Source organism: Hypanus sabinus, chromosome 28 (assembly GCF_030144855.1).
Source record: "Hypanus sabinus isolate sHypSab1 chromosome 28, sHypSab1.hap1, whole genome shotgun sequence".
NCBI lineage: Eukaryota > Metazoa > Chordata > Chondrichthyes > Myliobatiformes > Dasyatidae > Hypanus > Hypanus sabinus.
In genome coordinates, this window is record NC_082733.1 from 28,862,869 (window position 1) to 28,884,633 (window position 21,765).

General features: G+C 42.3%; 3 protein-coding genes across 6 annotated transcripts in view; 2 read left to right on the forward strand and 1 right to left on the reverse strand.

Moving 5' to 3' along the window:
* si:cabz01068815.1 (solute carrier family 51 subunit beta) overlaps positions 1 to 5,656 on the reverse strand; it is a 26,683-nt gene extending 21,027 nt beyond the window's left edge. Inside the window, exon 1 of one of the 2 annotated variants that reach the window (XM_059952829.1) lies at positions 5,448 to 5,656. The gene's annotated coding sequence lies outside the window, so the exon portion shown is untranslated. The remainder of the gene's footprint in view (positions 1 to 5,447) is intronic. The other variant, XM_059952828.1, reaches the window with a different exon arrangement.
* Positions 5,657 to 6,076: 420 nt separating this feature from the next.
* On the forward strand, positions 6,077 to 7,706 carry LOC132382534 (uncharacterized). Its single transcript, XM_059952832.1, has 2 exons — positions 6,077 to 6,772; positions 7,167 to 7,706. The coding sequence occupies exons 1-2, from the start codon at positions 6,686 to 6,688 to the stop codon at positions 7,704 to 7,706; spliced, it is 627 nt and encodes a 208-aa protein (XP_059808815.1). The 5' UTR covers positions 6,077 to 6,685.
* The window catches only part of LOC132382527 (dipeptidyl peptidase 8-like), a 68,131-nt gene continuing 53,761 nt past the window's right edge, over positions 7,396 to 21,765 (forward strand). The window contains exon 1 of one of the 3 annotated variants that reach the window (XR_009508373.1): positions 7,396 to 7,713. The gene's annotated coding sequence lies outside the window, so the exon portion shown is untranslated. The remainder of the gene's footprint in view (positions 7,714 to 21,765) is intronic. The other 2 variants (XM_059952818.1, XM_059952815.1) reach the window with 2 other exon arrangements.

The window sequence follows — 21,765 nt, forward strand, 5'->3', positions numbered from 1 at the left end:
CACAAGACATAGGAACAGAATAAGGCCATTTGGCCCATTGAGTCTCCTCTGCCATTCCATTATTATCCCTCTCCATCAGCCTACCTTCTCCCCATAAACCTTTGACATCCTGATTAATCAAGAAGATATCAACTTCCACTTTAAATATACCCAATGACCTTGCTGCCTGTGGCAATGAATTCCACAGTTTCTCTATTCTCTGGCTAAAGAGATTCCTTCTCATCTCTGTTCTAAATCAATGCCCTTCTATTCTGAGGCTGTTCCTTCTGCTCCTAGGGTCCTCCACCATAGGAAACATCCTCTCCACATCTACGCTTTTTAATATTCAATTGGTTTCAGTGAGAGTCCCCTCACCCACCCGTATTGAGTACAGGCCCAGAGCAAATGATTGCTCCTCATATGTTAACCCTTTCATTCCCAGAAATACCTCTGGACCTCTGCAATGCCAGTACACTTTTCTCTTAGATAAGGGGACCCAAACTGTTTGCAATACTCCAGTCCTGCCGAAGGGGTTCAACCCAAAATGCTGATTGTACTTTTTGCCATAGATGCTGCCTGCCCTGCTGAGTTCCTCCAGCATTTTGTGTGTGTTGCTCAGATTTCCAGTATCTGCAGATTTTATTTTCTCTTGTTCACAATACTCCAAATGCAGTGTGCCCAATGCCTTATAAAGACTCAGGATGGGATTCATTTTCATGTGGACATTCACAATAGAACAAAGAACTATGATAGACTCAATGAAAATCTACACACAAAGACTGACAAACAACTAACGTGCCAAAACAAACATCTGATTGTGCAAAAGGTCATGCAGGAAGAGGTTCCAAAGATAATTAATTTTGCCATTGACCATTTGGAATTTGATAGAATTGTTATTTTGATCACAAGCAAGAGGAAATTTGCAGATGCTGGAAATCCAAGCAACACACACACAAAATGCTGGAGGAACTCAGCAGGCCAGGCAGCATCCGTGGTAAAGAGAACAGTTGATGTTTCAGACCGAGACCCTTCAGGACTGGAGGAAAAAAGATGAGGAGTCAGAGTAAGAAGTGGGGGAGGGGAGGAAGAACTACAGGGTTTTAGATGAAAGCGGGAGTGGGAGGGATGAAATAAAGAGAAGGGAGGTTGATTCGTGAAAGAAATACAAGGCTAGAAGACAGGAGACCATGGGAGCAAGAACAGGGTGAGGAGCTCCAGGGGGAGGCGATAAGGTGAGAGGGGGAAATGGGAATGGTGAAGGTTGGGGGTGGGAAGCAGTACCAGAAGTTCAAGAAATCTATGTTCAGGCCATCAGGCTGGAGGCTACCCAGACTGATCACTAAGTGTTGCTCCTCCAGCCTGAGTGTGGCCATTTTCATTTTGATTCTAATTCTATATGACTATGGAACAGTGTGAATGCCTCAAAATTTTGTCATATGCTTTTACACTATATTGGGTTTACATTGGAATTTTTAAAATTTTACACGTAGTATGTCACAATAGGAAGAGTGTGCATTTAGACTTTTGAGTGGCCTGTATTTTGCACTTATTTTAATGTTTATATTTTAGGCATTTAAAGATTAATTAAACTCTGAGGTAAATGCCAATGTCACATTCAGTATCAGTATCTCTAAACTCTACGTTTTATATCATTGGGTAAAATAATCGTTGGATACAAAATGATAGGCATAAATCTAGATGCATGAACATTTAAGATGGCAATGTCTCTGAAGAATAGGCCCTTGTAATATCTGAGAATACGAAACATTTTTTCTGTTGCAGAAAATCGTCCAGCTTCTGTTTCCTTAGGCGAAGTCCAGATTTCAGATTAATGTGTTTAAAGAGTTGGTGATTAAATTTAATGCAACGTGTGAAACCCAGCAAAGCTTTGCTTAAAGATGCGAAAGATTTACAGGGTACGGCTAGAGCTCAGTGCATACCCTACGGTATTTTAACATTAATTACTCTGGACTTGCCTTCATCCTTCCTTGGGCAACTACTACAACGGAGATACTTAGACATGCAGAAAGCAACGCAGATAACTTCTGGAAACACGTTCCTTCCTAGTACGGGTGGCGTATATGTAAATGGCCAACCCACACTTTAACGGCATTTAAAACATAGAATGCCATTTATTTTCTTGGGACTAATTGACTGCTCACCCACCGTAACAGAAGTGACCTGAATCAATCAGGCCAATTTTTTTTTATTACAAGACATTTCATGCCAGGCCAATGTCATTTCATAATCTTAAACAAACGAGTTCTGTAATTCTTGCATGTTATCAATGGAATAAGAGAAACGCCTCGCATCTCAGTTACGCTGGTTCTGACAGTATTTTCCTCGGCTAATCGCAACAACTCAAACAAGATTCACTGCCAAAGTATGTAAAGGAATGCATAGCCCACGCCGATAAAACGGAACTTGTGCCTTCTTTATCATGTTATAAATTACATCGACATGTGCATACTTATTGTCGTAACACAACTGTATTCTTACATTAGTACATTATCTAAACCTCTCCACTGCTTTTTCACTGACTTACCTTGTTACCAGTAGAGACGGAGCTGCAAGAATGCGGCTGGCTATGTTAAACCAATAGGAGCAAAGTCAAAATGATGACCTTCAACTGTGTTGTAACCAAAAGTTCAATAACACCCGTAAACCCATCAATCGCACTGTCACTTATCCTTCAAACTCCCTCACAGAGAGAAAACAATTATAGTACCGAAGTTCATCTCAGTGATACACCGATGGCTGTTTCCGGTTTATGTACTCTGCTGTTTGGTGTGATGGGTATGAACTCGGGTCGGACCATCAAAAACAATGCTGAGCCACTGGAAAGCTAAAATAAAACACAAGATGTTGACAATACTCAGGGGCCAGGCTGCTTCTGTGGGAAGAGAGTGCAGGGGACAGATGATCTTTTCATTTGCCCTCCTGCAGGCACAAGTCTAGCGGAGAGCAACTTTATAGAGTCAAAGCCTCCAGAGAGCTGCCTGAATCAGATAAGGATTGTTGATTTTCAATAATATTAGTGGGTCATATTTCCAGAGGGATCTGAGCAACCCACAAAATTTAGGAAGAGGCAGAGCAAGGTTGGAATATCCCTCAAGTGAAAGAACGGAAATCAGTGGCATGGCAGAGTAGTGGTTAGCACAATGCTTTACAGTACAAGCAACCCCAGGTTCAGTTCCCTGAACTGTCTGTAAGGAGGTTGTATGTTCTCCCTGTGACCACATGGGTTTCCACCGGGTGCTCTGGTTTCCTCCCACAGTCCAAAGACGCACTGACTGATAAGTTAATGGGTGATTGCAAATTGTCCCGAGAATAGGCTAGGGTTAAATTTGGGGTTGTTAGGCTCAAAGGGCTGGAAGGGTGTATTCCACACCATGTCTCAATAAGTAACTACTGGAAGTGCTGGAAATCTGATGTTACTAATCGTCATTCTTGTCTAGCTTTAAACTGTAGAGACATCCAGACCATTCTCCATTTTTTTAAAATTTCAGGTCATCATAGTTGCAAACTCAGTCACCTCCATCATGGGCACTAGCCTCCCAGCAACCAGAATGTCTTCAAGGAGCGATGCCTCAAAAAGGTGGCATCAATTATTAAGGACCCCCATCACCCAGGTCATGCCCTCTTCTCATTGCTACCATCAGGGAGGAAGTACAGGAGCCTGAAGGCACACACTGAACAGTACAAAAGTACCTGCTTCCCCTTTGCCATCAGATTTCTGAATGGACATGAACACAACCTACTTTTTTCCTCTCTCTCTCTCTCTGCACTTATTTAATTTTTAAAATGTATATTTACTGTAATTTACAGCTATGTATTGCAATATACTGCTGTCATGTAACAGCAAATTTCACCATATTCCAGTGATATTAAACCCGACTGATTCAATGTGAATGGACAGAAGCATTGACTTTCTCTTCCTAGATGCTGCCTGACATGTGAGTATTTGTGTCACCTTTTAATTTTATTTTAGGTAATTCAGCTTGGGATTGGTCAGACCGAACACAGAATATGGTGAGCTGTTTCGATCCTCTTACCCAAGAAAGGATGTGCTGGCATTGGAAAAGTTCACAAGAATTGTCAGAATTATCCTGGGAACGAAAGGGTTAATGTATGAGTAGTTGGTAGCTCTAGACCTGTACTACTCTGCTTCTATAACTCATGGTCTTCTGCTGACTGCCCTTTTAAAGACTACAAATTAACCCCACTGGACTGTAATTTCTACCTCGTTCCCGTGCTTTCTAAATGAAGACAGGAAGATGAGAAAATAATTTGCATTTTGATTCCCTTTCAACCATCTAAGTGTACTTCTGCTTATTTTTTGTTCCAACAAACTTTTACATAGTCCTTTGTGAACAGATACATGGATAGAAAAGGTTGGGAGGGATATGGGCCAAGGACCTGTTCAATACTGTACCAATAGTTGTGTAACTTTATGCTAGTAAGGTGGCTACTGCGAAAACGTTCTAACTGGTTGCATCACTGTTTAGGATGTGGGGTGGGGGGGGGGGGAATCAAAATAAGCTGCATGGAGTTGTAAACATCATCAGCTCCATCTGTAGTATCCAGAACATCTTCAAGGAGCAATGCCTCATAAAGGTGGCATTCATCATTAAGGACTCCCATCACCCAGGTCATGTCTTGTTCCCATTGCTGTCATCACGAAGGAAGTAAAGAAGGCTGAAGACACACATTCAACAATTCAGGAACAGCTTCTTCCCCTCTGCCATCAGATTTCTGAATGAACATTGAACCTATGAACATCACCTCACTACTTTTTTATTTCTATTTTTGAACTAATTTTATTTAACTCTTTAATATATACACCTACTGTAATTCATTTTCTATTATGTATTGCACTGTACAGCTGTTGCAAAGACAAATTTCATGACATCTGCTGCTGATATTAAATATGATTTCTGATTCTGATTATGCCAAATTGTCCTATTGCAATGATGCACCAAGGTCATCATTTCAAATTTACTACTTTTTTTAAAAAAGCTTCAACCTTACACCTGAGGCCCAAATAACTGAGTGGCATTGCCATATGTCAAGACATTTTGCAGTTAATGAAAAATACTACAGATGCTGGAAATTTGAACCTCAGACTGCAAGTGATGTAATAACTCAGCAAGTCAGGCAGCATCTGCGGAGAGAGAATCAGCATTAATGTTTCAGGTTATAACTTCTTCAGAACTGGGAAAGAGTTTTTCCCCCAGTCTCAAACCTGAACTGTTAACCCTGGATTTCTCTCCAAAAACGTTGCCTGGCCTGCCTAGTTAACCCAAAGCTTTCAGTTTTTGTTTCATTTCCTTCTTGTTCTCTGAACACCAACTCCACTACCCGCCCCCCCCCCAACCCCTGCCCCAATCACCCCTGACATAAAATGGTCCCAAGCCTGTGGGTCTGTACTTTAAATAACAATTTAACAACAATGGCATCAAACCCACCCGTGGTTTTGTTGTTCGGCGGCGGTTGGCTGGTGAACTTCAGTCGCAGGTTACAGGAGCTGGTATTTCTCTGCCAAAGTGCCGTCGGTGGAAAGTTTTCTTGTGTGTGGTGAATTCACCAGAGCAACTTATCTACAAACTCACATCTGCAGAAGACTGCAGGAAACTGGAAGTCGAAGAGAAAAAAAATCCCACGAATGAGCGTGACCCAGAGGTGAGGTTGAAAAGCGATATGTCCTTTCACCCAGTTTACTTTTAAGTGCACTCATTAATCACACTCATTAATCGTTGTGCTGATTTCACCATAGTATGACTTGAGGGAGTTTCGATACTAAACAAATTGTTGTCTTTTCTTCCCCATTTAGATCAGCTCTCAATTACAAACAATTTTCTGCCTACAAAAAAAATTTCATTCAAATGAAATGTTGAATTTAGAGGCGTTTTGTTGGTAATATTTTCGAGCTTTAAATCAAATAACCTTTAGTGCTGAGTCAAGTTGTTATTCCTTGTGCTGAATACGAACTCTGTCATTGACCGCGATGGAATTTTAATGTATAACCAGAATTTCTGAGACCGCAGCTACAAATGATTAACCAGTAACAGCTGACGATTAAAAGCCAATACAATTTCACAGTCCAGCACAAAAAGGTTTGCATTATTTTTACATTATTCGTTAAGAATATTATCCCTATAAGATCCGTTTCCCACAACATACCCGACCACCTGGGCCCTTCCAGCATTTTCAATTTTAATTGCATTTTTATCTTCTCGCTCTCTGATAAACGCTATGGTCAGTGAAGGTGTTTCCCGTACGGGAAATACACAGGCAGTTTTTTTCGCAGCAAATCCCCGCAAATAATAAAGGCGCAGAGGTGCTGGCAAATTGGAACACCCCTCTCTCTCTCTCTCCCCCCACCTCTCCATTCCCCTTTCCTTCTCCAAATGAAATCCAACAAAGTTGAAATGATGGAGAGGTCAGCACAGATGGCCTCCAAACGTTTAAAGGCACTTGTGGAAACTCCCGAAAAGGCTTTGAATGTTGGTGCCTATCACAATGTGTAAGATAAATGGTGGCCAGGAAGCAAGAAAAGTCTCCAGCTTTTCATTTTTACAGAAGTGCACCATGATCTTTTTGTACCTCAGCCTCAGGGTTAGAGGACTGTGTGTGTTGGGGGGCGGGGGGTGATGGAGCTTATTGCCTGTTGCGTTCTGTGTTCCTCTGCCAAACAGTTGTGGGCATGTGCTACTTTGGCGCCGGAGTGTGTGGCGACGCCTGCCTCCGGCACACCGCACCGCAAACAACGCGTTTCCCTCCACGTTTCGATGTACGTGTGGTAAATAAATCTTGAATATGAAATTGCTCCAAGCTTTAGCTTTCCCTGACTTTGAAAGTTCTCCTGCTCGCCAAGTCTCCGAGGTTATAACTCTGATCTTGGCGTCCAGCTCGACACCTTCTCCCACAAGTCTACCATTGACTCCATTAGTCTAAACCCCAAGCTCAGAAATTCACTTCCCTCTCCAACCCTAACTTTTTCTTTGATTGTGAACTAGATTAAAAGGTTGCCTCAAATTTGAGGGCAGCAGGGCTCTTACTACACGGTTCAGTTTTATGTTCTGTTCTCTCCCACATCTCTCTTTAAAATTGTGGTTGCCACAGATCTCTCGGACCATCGAACTGACATTTTGTCCTGTAACAATTTTATTCTGATTATGCTGCAGAGTAAGATGGCGGCAAGCTCAGATGCTGCGGCATCCCTGGGTCCAACCAAAGGTGTGATTGTTCTTCCTTTACATCTTTTTCACGACTTCAGGACACTGCTGGCTGTTAAGGGCATCAAGCATGGCAGGTCCACCCTGTCAGTAAGTTGCTGGATAGTGATGGAGCTGGACTCGTTGTGCACCATACTGTTTCAGCCACCAAGGAAGGAGGAGGTGGTGCACAAACCAATGAACAGGGACCATTGTCCTGGACATTCCTTCGCTGGTGAGACCGATGGTGGGGAAGCTGCGTGGCCTTGGTTGTGGCACGGACCAGGCCTCATTCGTGCCTCGGAGTCACCTGCTGTGGCCGCCAAGGAAGGAGGCGCTGGAGCTAGTTGTGCGCCGCTGGATTCCACGCTGGTCCCTTCCATCAGTACTGCCCTCCAGTGTTCACTTGACAGGAGACGAGCTGGATGGCATTGGACTGCAGCGGTACTGTGCTGTGCAGAAACATGGCTCCAGGACAACTTCCATGTACCATCAATCTTCAGGCCATGACACTCAGGTGACGTTATTTATTTTAATACTTTTTGTTGACTATGATTTTCTGCTGGATAATATTATCCACTATATGTGCTGCGTGTAGACTTAACACTGCTTCATTTGGCTGTGTTCATGTGCATGGTTGAATGGCAATTAAACTTGGGAAGGGGCTTGTGTGACCTACAGTTCTGCAGAAATTCCAGTTGTCATTTACAGGTAACCCTAACAGGCTGCACGAAACACTGCAGTTAATTTCACAGAGATGAAACAAAAGTTTGTTGCTTGTGCAAAGTGTCAAATCTGAAGTTTGTTTCCAAGGAGGTGGAAAACTTACAGTCACCAGGCATGAAGCAGAATGGAAAAGTTGAGCATTGTACAGTGTCACATTTTAACTTTATGACAAAATATTTTTATATCAGAGTGTCTATAAGGCAATACAAGATGTGGTTGCTAAGGCCATTGACAAAGCCAATAATTTCAGTTCTTGTTTTTAAGATAGGAATAACAAGACTTTCTTTGCAATCATCTAGGAAATTGCATCTTAAAATCAGGAGTCTGGGGAGCAGAATTTTAAATGGATGTAATGTACTGGGCTGCTGGGGCAATTCCAAGATTAATTTAATTTCGCACAGGGTAATTTCATGGAATTGTGCACTGTTATGCAGACAAACCTCCTTACTACAAGCTCTACAGAATCTTAAGACACACAGTTTTGATCAGTACAAATTCATCCAGTGTGTATTGCTTAAAAACAAATGCCCCAAAATTAGATTCAAATATCCACACTCAATAAAATTCAGCATTGAACAAACAGCGGTTGAAACCAAAAACACAAGATACTCAGCAGATGCTGGAAATCTTGAGCAACAGACACAAAATGCTGGAGGAAGTTAGCATGTCAGGCAGCATCTATGAAGGGGTCGAAAGGATGAATGAACTGAATCTATGGACTGACCTTCAAGGACTCTACAAACCCATGTTCTTGCTATTATTTATCTATTATTTGCACATTGGTCGGTTGTCAGACTTTGTGTGTAATTTTTCATTGATCCTATTGTTTTTCTTCATTTTATTGTGAATGCCTGCAAGAAAATGAAGCCCAAGATAATACATGGTGACATATTCAGTACACACTTTGATAATAAATTCACATTGAACTTTGAATGTTGATTACTCTCTTCCATAAATGCTACCTGACTTTCTGAGTTCTTCCAGCAATGTGTGTGTGGGTGTGTTGCAGTTGAAACGACAAGTATTTGAGAATGAATGAGTCAGAACTGAGAGATTTATAAATGCTGGCCATTAGCATAACAGGAGACAGAGGAAATATATTTAATTCTCTCCCTCTCAAGAACTACAACACAGCAACATGGATGAAAATTAATCCAATTGCTTAACACTATTCTACCATACTGAAGCTGTAATTTGTAAATCAAACATGGCCCGATATATTTTTTTTCTCAACAGAAGATTGTATGCTTCGATATTTACCAATTTGGCAAAGGAATCTTCTAGCAGCTTACAATTAAGTTTGCCTGCAAAGTGGGGAAAGTAAGTCTGTTTTAAGACCACAAGTGATAGGTCAGTTAGAAGTAAAGTCACATATTAAAGTGCTGGGATGCTAAATCAATGACATCAGTCCCAGGATATATTCTCTATGGCCCGAGAAATCTCACCATTGGAATCTGTCTTCACACTTTGCATATGTCCTCAAGCCCACCTGCCAAGCACCTCTTAGAGAATCTGAAGGACACCCACACTTCTGTCCTTGGGTTCAATGCCCTGTGGCCACTGATGGGGCAGGTACTAAAAACAAAGAGTGGGGATCTCATTGAAACATATTGAATATTGAAAGATCTAGATAGAAAGGACATGGAGAAGATGGTTCCTATAGTGGGAGGGTCTACAACCAGAGGGCACAGCCTCGGAATACAAGGCTGTCCCTTTGGAACAAGGATGAGGTGGAATTTCTTTAGCCCGAGGAAGGTGAATCTGTGGAATTCATTGCCATGGGCGAGTCTTGATCAGTAAGGTATCAAAAGTTACAGGGAGAAGGCAGGAGAATGGGGTTGAGAGGAACAATAAATTAGCCATGATGGAATGAATGGCCTAACTTTGCTCCTTTGTCTTACGATTTTATAGTCAATGGTTTGCTTCGTGCATCAAATCTTCACAGGAACCAATTGTCCCTCTAATCCTTTGTAACAACAAGGCGCTGTTGCCCACAGTGATGTGAATGGAAAACCCCTAACTGCTGGAAAGATTTTGGAGAAATCTGCAGAGGATATTAAATTCAACCAACTCTATCTTGAGCATTAGCCTTCCCACCATCGAAGACATTTTCAAAAGGTGATGCCTCAAGAAGTTGGTATACATCATTAAGGACTGTGTCCCCCACCCCCACACCCGGGGCATGTCCTCTTCTCATTACTACCATCAGAAAATAGAAAAAAAGCCTAAAGACTGTCACTCAATACTTTAGGAAAGGTTTCTCCTCCTCCACAATCAGTTTCTGAACAGACAATGAATTAATCCATTGTTTGCTCTATATAATCTCACAAAGTTCAAGTTAATTTGTTATTCAACCATATATGAATACAACCACATGTAATTCTGGGGCCAGAAATAGTACCAACAGTCATGCACACATAATACATATAAGACAACAGTAAAAATACAGTCACACAAAAAAAAATTGTGTAAGTCCCTGAGCCCATAACTGTTGCAGCACTCTGCAGTCGAACACAATGTATCTTGTCATCTGCCAAGTGAACACTGGAGGGCAGCACCAGCTCCAGCAAGTACGCCACGCCACGTCATCTCCAGTTGAGCGCACTGACTCTGCCACCTCTCACTCGGGCGGATGCAAGCAGGCAACACCGTGGCTTGAGGCCTAGTTGGATGGCTTCTCTGCCATTCGTACCTGTCGTTTGCCAAAAAACCAGTGAATCGGACATGCAGCATTCCACATTAACAACGTCCAACAGGGTCTCGCGATCACAAGAAAAGTTACCAAGATGATCACTTGCTGTTGGACCGCCCACCTCCTTCACGCATCCACTCCAGTGTCTCTCTGACGCAAGCAGCAGCGCGTTCTGCACCAAGTCCAGCTCGCTCAGATTCTCCACTGTTGAAGAACTCCCTGAGGGGGTAGACCAGTAACACTTTAAGTTCTTAATCTCCAGCAGGGTCTTGCGATCATAGCAAAAATGTTTAAAAAAGACAATAACACTTTTGGTTGACTGTGTAGAAGCTGCAGCATCTGAGCACACCATCATCTTATTGGAAGTCTCTCTGATTCTCTCCTTTTCTCTTTCTCATATATTGTAATTTCTACGTATTAATTCATAGTATATTTAATATCTTGCCAGTGTGTGTGTAGGCCTCCATTAGCCTCGATAGACCATGGATTTGCACCTTGGAAAGTTTCCAGGGCGCAAGCCTGGGCAAAGTTTTTTTTAATGGAAGACCAGCAGTTGCCCAAGCTGCAAATCTCCCCTCTCCATGCCACCGATGTTGTCCAAGGGAAGGGCATTAGGACCCATACAGCTTGGCACCAGTGTTATCGCAGAGCAATGTGTGGTTAAGTGCCTTGCTCAAGGACACACATGCAAGCCTCAGCCAAAGCTCAAACTAGCGAACTTCAGATAACTAGACGAATGCCTTAAACTCTTGGCTACTGCCAACACTCTTGCCAGTACCGCTCCTGCAAAACATCAAATTTCGACATATGTCAGTGATCCTCCAAGAAGACCACAACCTTATTGTTGGGTTTGGAGGCTTGCATGCCTCAATGACCCAGAAAGCTATGTTGGCTAGAGCCAGGGCTTTATGATTTGGCTCTTGGTAGGGTCACTGAAGCCAAAGGGCGCAAGTGTAGAGGCCAGACTAAGAGTGGTCCACCAGTCCGCCAGGTTCGGGGGTTCAGCTCAAGCCTGACTGGTAAAACACATTTTTTCAGCAATGAAGAATACTCTACAACTGAGTGCAGCAGTATTCTTGAGTCTCCACCCAGGACTTGCATGACTGATAGTAGTGAAAACGGACCTACTGGCACGATGAAGGAAGCCCTGAACACTGCCAGAGATGGAGGACCTTCACTGCTGCCCTAAACACCAACGGCATAACAGGCAGTAGAAACATCAGTGATAATAAACCTGATTCCGATCTGATAGAAACGAGGGAGCCAATCTGGGAGCTCAAATGTGAGAATAAGAACAGTTGTTTTATTTAAACTAAGCCAAGGACATGGATATTGAATCACCAGGTAGATCGGGATCAAATGTCTTTTTCTCTATTTAATATACAATTTACGCTACTCCCTCTCTTATCCTTGGACTCACCAACAAAGAATTCATGTTACAGAAGCACTGTAAAATGGTGGCTGAGAGTGTGGGCCAAACTCACCATTGAAACATTAACAGATGGAGGAACATGTTTATAATACCACCCAAAAACAAAAAATACTTCAGACGAACTCCAGTTCAGAGCACATTGAATCATTTAAACTGTTGATTTAATATTGCCAAAATACATATTTTAAGTGGGTTTCTCGTTATTTGGCCTTCTGGACTTCTCTTTATTTGTCTGTGTAGGTGAATTCTTACATAAATCTGACTTTGTACAGGTCAGAATTATCCAAAGTAAAATCCACCTTTGATAAAACATTTTAATCAAATGTAAAAAACAGACAAGCATAACAAAGGAGTAGCAGAAGATTTTAGACTGTTCCACCTGACTGGGGTAGATTCAGAATCAGAATCAGGTTTAATATCATCTGCATATGTCATGAAATTTGTTAACTTAGAGACGGCTGTTTAATGCAATACCTGAAAAATATAGACAAAAACTGAATTACAGTAAGTATATATACTAAATAGTTAAATTAAGATAAGTAGTGCAAAAAACATACATTTTTAAAAAAGTAGTGAGGCAATGTTCATCAGTTTAATGTCCATTTAGAAATCAGATGGCAGAGGGGTAGAAGCAGTTCTTGAATCGTTGAATGTGTGCCTTCAATGAGAAGAGGGCATGTCCTGGGTAATGGGAGTCCTTAACAAAAGGATGCTGCCTTTCTGAGGCACCACTCCTTGAAGATGTCTTGGATACTATAGAGGCTAGTACTCCTGATGTAGCTGGCTAATTTTACAGCTTTCTGTAGCTTCTTATGATCTTGAGATTTGCTTTTAAAACTGCAGGACTTCATAAGTCAGTAATGATGAAGAGTGTCAAACAATGAGCAATGAATAGGCTTGCCATCCTAAATGGGTGGTGGTGTGAGAGATGAATGGCTCTATGCATGCATCTGGGTTGCCACGGAAATAACAATATTAAAACATGTACACTCGGAAGCTACTTTATGAGTTACCTCCTGTGGCTAGCAAAGTGGCCACTGATTGTGTGCTGGTGGTTTTCTGCTGATGTAGCCCATCCACTTCCAGGTTCAAAATGTTGTGTGTTCAGAGATGCTCTTCTGCACATCGCTTTGGAATGCGTGGTTATTTGAGTTACAGTTGTCTGCCTGTCAGACTGAACCATTCTCTTCTTTCCTCCCTCATTTTCAAGGCATTTTCACCCGCAGAACTGCCACTGACTGGATTTTTTTTTGTTTGTCACACCATTCTCCATAAAATCTAAATTCTGTTGTGTGAAAATCCCAGGAGAACAGCATTTTCTGAGATACTCAAACCACCCCATCTGGCACCAATAAGCATTCCACGATCAAAGTCACTTAGATTGCATTTCTTCCCCATTCTGATGTCTGGTCTGAACAACAACTGAGCCTCTTGACCATGTCAGCATGAGTCTATGCATTGAGTTGCTACTGCGTGATTGGCTGATTAGATACTTGCATTAACAAATGGGTATACATGTGTACCTGGTAAAGTAGCCACCAAGTGTATCACCAATGACTAGCAGGAGCAGCTTGGGGAGAGCACTGGAAAGAATGTTGTTTCATTTTATCCTTCTAATTGTTCTGGGAATATTCGAGATAGGAGAATAAAGAGCCCTTCTAACTAGGTGGGATTGTTAAAGGAGGGAGTGTCAAGCAGCACATTTCGCTGTATGCTTTGATGTTTCGATGCACATGTGACAAATAAAAATAATTTAATCTAGTCTAATTGAATAGCTTAATAAAAAGTCCAACACTATATGTAACTAGAGAAAGCTGCATGTGGAGGAGGACCTTCTATCTAATGCGTTAGACTTCCTTTCATTTGGGAAAATGAACTGCAGGCGCCAGTTGGATATACCAATGTTTCTCACTGGTCTTGTTCCTGACAGCTTCCAGATAGCTCTCAGCTGGTTCTACATGAAAAAGTTGAAGGTACATTTATTATCAAGGTATGTGTGCAGCATACAAACCTGGAGTTCGCCTTCCCCACAGACAGCCACGAAACGAAGAAACACCGAGGAAGCTGTTCAAAGAGACATCAAACACCCAACGCAAGGAAAGAGAGCAAATCGTGCAAATGGCAAGAAATGAGCAAAAAGCACAATATTAAACATCAAATCGCAGAGTCATTGAACCAGTCTAGCAATGTTCAGTTTAGTTCAATTTAGTGCTATATCATTTGTTCGTTGACTGCAGGCCACAGAGCCTGTCTGCCCCGATCAAAATCACACAAAACAGAAATAAAAAGGGCAACCAGAAGACAGAAACACATATAACAAGACCAAAAGTCTAATACACAAACTGCATCAATTAAATCTTGCCCAAGAATGAAGCCTTTGGCACCATCCTCTGGGAGCAATGAGTGAGAGAGAGAGAGAGAGAGAGAGCACGAGACCAGTATCTTGTTCAACTCTTAAATCGGAGAGAAATGGAGTCAATCATGGACTCACAACCCATCTCCAGGCGTTTTGGCCTTCAGGCCGCACACTCCACTCCAAACTGCACTGAACTTCCTCGGAGATCAGAATGGGGGAGAGTATTTGATGCACCATCAATAACTCACTCTGAGACGTAAGGCGAGATATCGGCTTTTACTTACTGGAAGAAGGAACCAGGAGTGAGTGAGTGACCATCATACTACGTCCTGTAGACTGAGGCCGAGCATCAGGCCTCAGATCACCTTTATACAGGGGCCTGTGGGAGGAGCCACAGGAGCAGTCAGCAGGGGGCGTGTCCAGACAGGCACACGTAGTTCACCACAGTACTGTATGTGAAATAGTTACGAAGCAAGGCCCCCCACTGACACATAATATTGCTGTGGAATCAGCAGCACAAAGCACCTGGGATTTCCACTTTCATTCAGTCCAAACAATCCTAAAACTTCTCCCTTCATGAAGTAACAGGGGTGAGATCACTCCAGTTGAGTATCATGTTCCCTAAAAGAGACTGTGTGTCCTCAGGCTGTGGATACTGCACGGGATAAACATAGCCAGCATGTCTGGGAGGATTCCCTTAATGGAGAGTGCCTATGCGTGACTTTGTTCAAGATGGGGAAGCAGAGCATGGGCAGCCACTACATGTCGCTGACAGATCCAGTGGCACGGACTGCTGGATGATTAGGGACTAAGACACTGCTGCAATCTTCCTCCACCTTCTCTGCTGGTTTGTTGAGGCCTTGGTTAGCTCACTCTCTGTCTGGAACCTCTCCCTTGACCTTACCGCCATGGGTGACCCTAAGTGCCAGACGGGTAAACTCCAGATGGCATTACTTTTGGGATCTCAGCAACTCACAAAGCTCTCCGCCACGACAAGGTGACGATCCTCGTAGTCTATCCCTTCATGTAGCATTTCATAGATATATAAAACGTTAAAGTTAGGTTGGGTGACTAACACAGAAAATTATTGTAATCAATGTTAAATCTGTGTAATTCAACTTCTTTAACCAGCTCAAACTAAATCTTTTATTGTAGTTCTTCAAACATTTGGGTAAGTGCCCAAGGAAATTATAAATAAACCTGTGCCTAGTGCCAATGCTATTTTATTATCTATATATGGAGTTTAACTAGCCATACAGATAAACGTTGAATGAGCTGATGGCTTGACAGCTGATATATTTGGAGCGAACATTCTCATCTGGTGATCTGTGCTAATCCTGCACCCTTGCCCAGGGATATGACAGAAGTTTGATGGGATGTGTCTGAAGGGGGTTAGTTTCAGTGTACCTGTATCTGGGCTGAGACTTTGCCAGTGTTGGTATTTCTCCCATTTTCCCCTGGTTTAGTCTTTACCCCCCCTTCCACATCTCCAATTGATCCAAGATTCCAGCCGGATTTTAGTTTGCACTAACACTTGAATAAAACTTCTTTGCATTAAAGAACACACAAAAATTGTATCTTTGAACTATTTAGCCCAGGATACAAGATTAGCAGCTCAAGCAAACAAACAGGCCTTAAAGATACCAAAATATATATTATGTAGTTAATAGACAGATATAACAGTACAGACTCTTCAGCCTATGATTTTTTGTCAAACTTCTAACCTGCTCCAATATCAATCAACCCTTTCCTGCTATGATGATGAGAATGATCATTCTCTGAAATGATAATTGACTTCAGAAAGGCAGGAGGTTCAGAATAAGCCCCGCTATTCATAAATGTTATGGTAGTGGAAAGGGTCTTCCGTTTCAAGTTTTTAATCACGAGTATCACAGAGGAGCTCCCTTGGTCCATCAACATAACCTCGATAGTAGGGAAGGCACAGTGGTGACTATACCACCTCAGTTGCTTATGGAGAGCTAACCTGCCCCAATTTTTTATCAATGTGCGAAAGAGGGCATACTGACATATGGAATGACTGTGTGGTACTCTAGCTGCAGCAAGACAGATCACGAAGCACTCCAACCGGTGATTAGGATGGCTCAGCACATCATTGGGCCTCAACTATCGGACCTGGAGACAATCTACAACTCTTGATGCCCACAACGTGCTTGTAACTTAATTGAAGACCCATCCCATCCTGCCAGGAGATTCAGAAACATCTTAGCCAAGATAGGAAGACTGAAAAGCAGCTTATTGCTGAGGACTGTTGTGCAGCTGAATTATGCCACACCCCAGCTTGCCAATGGCCTTTGAGTGTTATCAACTGTCAAAGTCACTTGTTGCATGTAAAGATGGGAATTTTTAAAATTATGCCATCCTGAATGCATTGTAAGTATCTGATTTGCCACGGACTGGGATAGCACTGGAATCTCAACAATGACAATAAAGTTCTATTCAATTCTATTCTATTCCCTCTCACATGGCCCTCCATTTTTCTTTCATCCATGTGGCACAAGGCCATCTTAGATAGGCAAGTGGATAAAAGTAAAATGGAAGGCTAAGTGGGAGCAAAGTGTTAGATTAAATGGTCAGTACAATGTTGTGGCACGAGGGGCCTGTACTGCTCTATGTTCTTTGTGGCCTATCTATGAGTATCTCAAATATCTCTAATTTACCTGCCTCAACCAGCAGCCCAGGCAGCGCGTGACAGTCACACCCCACTCTCTGTGTGAAAAGAAACTACCTCTGACATCTCCCCTAAGCTTTTCTCAAATCACCTTAAAACGATGCCTCCTCGTATGAGCTTCTCTGGGGAAAAAAGTGTTTGCTGTTCACTCGATCTATGTCTCTTATCATCAACCAAGTCAGCTCTCCTCTGCCTGTACTCCAAAGAGAACAGTCCTAGCAAGCTCAACCTTTCCTCTTCAGTCATGCTCTCTAATCCAGGCAATCTAGTACCCCTCCTCTGCGCCCTCTCTGAAGCTTCCAAATCCTTCCGATCACGAGATGACCAGAACTGAACACAATACTCCAGGTATGGTCTAGCCAGGGTTTTATAGAGCTGCAACGTTACCTCACAGCTCCTGTCCTCAATCCCCAACTAATGAAGGCAAAGACACCGTACACCTTCTTAACCATCCTATCAATTTGCATGGCAGCTTTGAGGGATCTATGGACATGGATCCCAGGATCCCTCTGTTCCTCCACACAGCCAAGAGCTATTTCTAGTATTGTCCCTTCACCACAATAAATTAATTTCTCATCTCCTGATCTCCTTCACCACTCCCCAATCCTGTTTCCATCTCTCCCCTTATCTCCTTACCTGCCCATCACCTCCCTCTGGTGCTCCTCCCCCTTCTCTTTCCTCCATGGTATTACCCTCGTCTATCAGATCCCCACTTTACCTCTTTCACCAACCATCTTCCCAGCTCTTTACTTCACCCCCTCCCAGTCCCCCGGTTTCACCTATCACCTACTACATTGTACTACTTCTTCACCTCTCCCACCTTCGAACTCTGACTTCTCTTCATTTCCATCCTGGCGAAGTGTCTCGGCCCAAAACGCCGACTGTTTACTCTTTTCCATAGATGCCGCCTGACCTGCCGAGTAACTCCAGCATTTTGTGTGTGTTGCTTTGAATTTACAGCATCTGCAGACTTTCTCGTGTTGGTGAAATTGATTCCTATCGCTCTACTGAATCTATAAAACTAAGCAAGTTACTTCTATTTGAAATCTAACATTTGGGTCTTGGATGTTGAACTTAAAGAAAAGCAATCGCTTTTTGCAATTACTTGGAACAGTAGAAAACAAACAGCTTCCTCTAGCAGTTGGTTTCACATTGCTACAGATTGCTGCATCTGATGTCTCTTGTGCCTCCCCTTGCTTGTCTGAGTGGTGAGCCTTGGTTGTGCAAGCTCTGTGAGCACTGAATGAAAATCGGGACACTGAGATCGACTGATTTATTTATTCACTGAGATACCACACCTTCCACCCTTTGAGCTGTGCTGCCCAGCAAGCAATCCCCCGATTTAACCCTAGCCTCACCATGGGACAATTTACATTGACCAGTTAACTTAGCAACCAGTACACCTTTGGACTGTGGGAGGAAACCGGAGCACCTAGAGGAAACCCACTTGGCCACATGGAGAACATACAACCTCCTTGGGGGCAGTGGGTGGGAATAACTATTTCTATCTTGACTGCCGGTGCTGGGGGTTATCTACTCATTACAGTACCTAAGCATGTGTAATACCCTGGTTTGTATTTTTTACTGTTATGCTGTTCTGTACTTCATTTTGTGCTCTTCTGTGCAAGTTGCTTGTTTCTCTGCTTGTGTTTTGGGTTACTGTTGAAGATCCGAGATAGGAGGATCGTGTGCCTTCCGATTAGGATGGTCAGATTAACAGGAGGTTTATTTGGTGAGGGGCACTAAGGCTGGGCCTGGGGCTCTTGTTAGAGAGAGAGAGAGAATATGAGGGGAAAAGATGCCAGAGAGAAGAGGCCGTAGGATTCGACACTGAGCAGGGCTGTGATTCAACGAAGCCTGGGGTGAGATCGATGGAGGATTGGTGACGGGGAAACTGTGAGCTCCAATTTGTGCACATCAGGCTGCCTCATGAAAATGGACCCTTTTCTTTTGTTCTTTCTTCACTAATCCTTCAGTCAAATTAAGAATTATAAAGCTAAATCCTTTAATTGTATGCAGTGTACAGTCTGTTATTCCGTGGCACTCGTTTGTAACGGTAAAAGCATTACTCAGCATCCACACAAACAGGGGGTTTTGGGGTGGGGGGCTCGTGCCTCAATCTCACACGCTCGGCGGGCCGGAGATTGCCTTCCCAGCCAAGGAAACCAGAGTGTTTCACATCTACATCCAAGTGATTGCTCCCGCCCATGTACATAATCCCTTCTGGATCCGTGCCAAGGAAGGTTTCAGAAGTTATACTCTCAGTCATATTGACATAATTTAATTGTACATCTTACACCGTGTCATAAATTCAAGAGTTGGTGAACTGTTCTGTAAGGGATTTTTTTTAACTGAACTTTGAAAGTTATAAGGCAGTATGTAAATAAGCAGCCCCATATTAAGGATCTAAAACATCTGATAGCCAGATTATGTTGACTGCCATAATCAGATAAGGCAACCTAGGGAAGGATTAAAAAGATAACACAAAATAAATCAAAGTTGTCAATACATTTTGCTCGCCTTATTTATTCTGGGTTCGTCTGGTCTCAGTTTAATAATTTGGCAACTTTAACTTTATAATGCAATGACTGGAAAGTTTCATTGCTTTATGAAAGTGGGAAACAGGGCAATGCTGGGCATCTGGAGTTAAGTAATCAGAATCAGATGTGATATTACTGGTGAATGTTGTGAAATTCATTAACTTTGCGGCAGCAGTACATTGCAATACATGACAAAAGAGAAAAAGAACTGTGAACTGTGTGTGTGTATATAATTGTTTAATTCAATAATTCAAGCAAAAAACAGAAATTAAAAAAGTAATGAGTTAGTGTTCATGCGTTCAATGTCCATTTAGGAATCAGATGGCAGAGGAGAAGAAGCTGTTCCTGAATCGCTGAGGTATTCCTTCAGGCTTCTGTATCTCCTCTCTGGCGGTAACAATGAGAGAAGGGTATGGCATGGGTGACGGGGATCCTTAATGACAGACGCTACCTTTTTCAGGCATTGCTCTTTCAAAATATCCTGGACACTGGGGAGGCTAGTACCCATGATGGAACTCACTGTTAATTAATCCACTTGCCCTGGTCTCTTCCCTTCCCGAGCATCACCTTTATTCTATCCATTTCACGCACCTTCTCCACAGCTTAAAATAATCTTTTTATCTTTTTTTCCCTTCAGTTCTGATGGAAGCTCCCTGATCTAAAGTAATAATTCAGTTGTAATCTCACTGAGTGGCAGAACAAACTAAGAGGCAAAACAAGTACCTCCCATTCTCAGCAGCATGTACAGAAACTTATTCTTGACTGCTTTTGGGGGCACATTAAATAGCACGAGAGAAAGCTCACAATGCCTCTACTTCCTTAGGAGGCTAAAGACATTTGGCATAAGCCTGTTGACCCTTACTGATTTTTATCGATGCACCATAGAAAGCATCCTATCTGAATGCATGAAGGCTCGGTACTACAGCTCCTCTGTTTGTGACCATAAGAAAGTGCAGAGTTTTGGACCCATCACAGAAACCAGCCTCCCTGACGATACTTCTTGCTGCCTCAGTGAAGCAGTCAAAGACGCCGTCCTTCCTGGCATTCTCTGTTACACTTTATTCTGCATTCTGTTATTGTTTTGCTTTGCTCCAGCTCTTTCTTTCTCAATCTTTTTATTATTATTAATAATATGAACAAAATACAAATGATATATTAATAAAGAAATTACAAACATACAAATTCCCATTACAGATGAAAAAATACATAAGCAATGGTTACAGTATAAATGAGTTTACCAAAACATGAACCATACAGTATATGTATGAACATGGTAAGTCTAGATATTTTGTAATATATTATATAAAAAAAAGAAAAAAGAAAAAAAATATATATAATGCAAAATTAACTACCCTACTAATCTAATAACTAATAAAGAAGAAGAGACAAAAAAAGAAAGAAAAAAAAACTAGAAGAGAAAAAAAAGGGCTGTTTATAATATCTCACAAGAATACATAATCATCAATGTCGTCACCTCCGGTCCTCTCAACATACATAAGCTAAAAGCTGGAAAGTCAAATGAACTTGGAACAGGGTCATATTATATCATATGAAACTTGCTCCAGCTCTATGTGTGATGAACCGTGGAATGAACTGTGCAATGAACCAATCTTTATGAACGTTATGCCTGACAAGTTTTTCACTGTATCTTGATACACACGTCGATATCAAAACCAATATTCCAATACATCGTACACTATGCAGGCATCTTTCGAAGTTCTAAAACTTCAAAGCTCATTTATTATCAAAGTATGTATGAATTACACGACCTTGAGATTTGCCTCCTTACAGGCAGTCACAGAGCAATTAACCCGAAAGAACCCATTAAAAGAAAGATCAAAACCCAATGCGCAGAAAAAGAGAGGAGAAACGATACAAATCATGCAAACAACAGAAGCAGGCAACATCATTCTGAACCAAATTGTTTCAGTTCCCTGGAGCAGCTGGAGTAGGCCCAAGCCTTGGTCTCAGTTCATCATAGAGCGAGGCAAGTCGTCGCAAAGTTCGCAGACAAGCAGCACGGCAACCGGAGCAGTAAACCGCCTCAGCGCCGCGGAGAATGAACACGGCGGGATAGTGAGCAATATCGCCCCGGCCCCCAACCTCCAGTCCCAACATTCTGCCTTTCCAATTA

Bases quoted from the DNA above. Each gene is read 5' to 3' on its own strand.
- LOC132382534 (XM_059952832.1), top strand. From the start codon at position 6,686: ATGTGCTACTTTGGCGCCGGAGTGTGTGGCGACGCCTGCCTCCGGCAC. The intron at 6,773-7,166 runs GTACGTGTGGTA...ATTATGCTGCAG, and splicing joins GTTTCCCTCCACGTTTCGAT to AGTAAGATGGCGGCAAGCTC.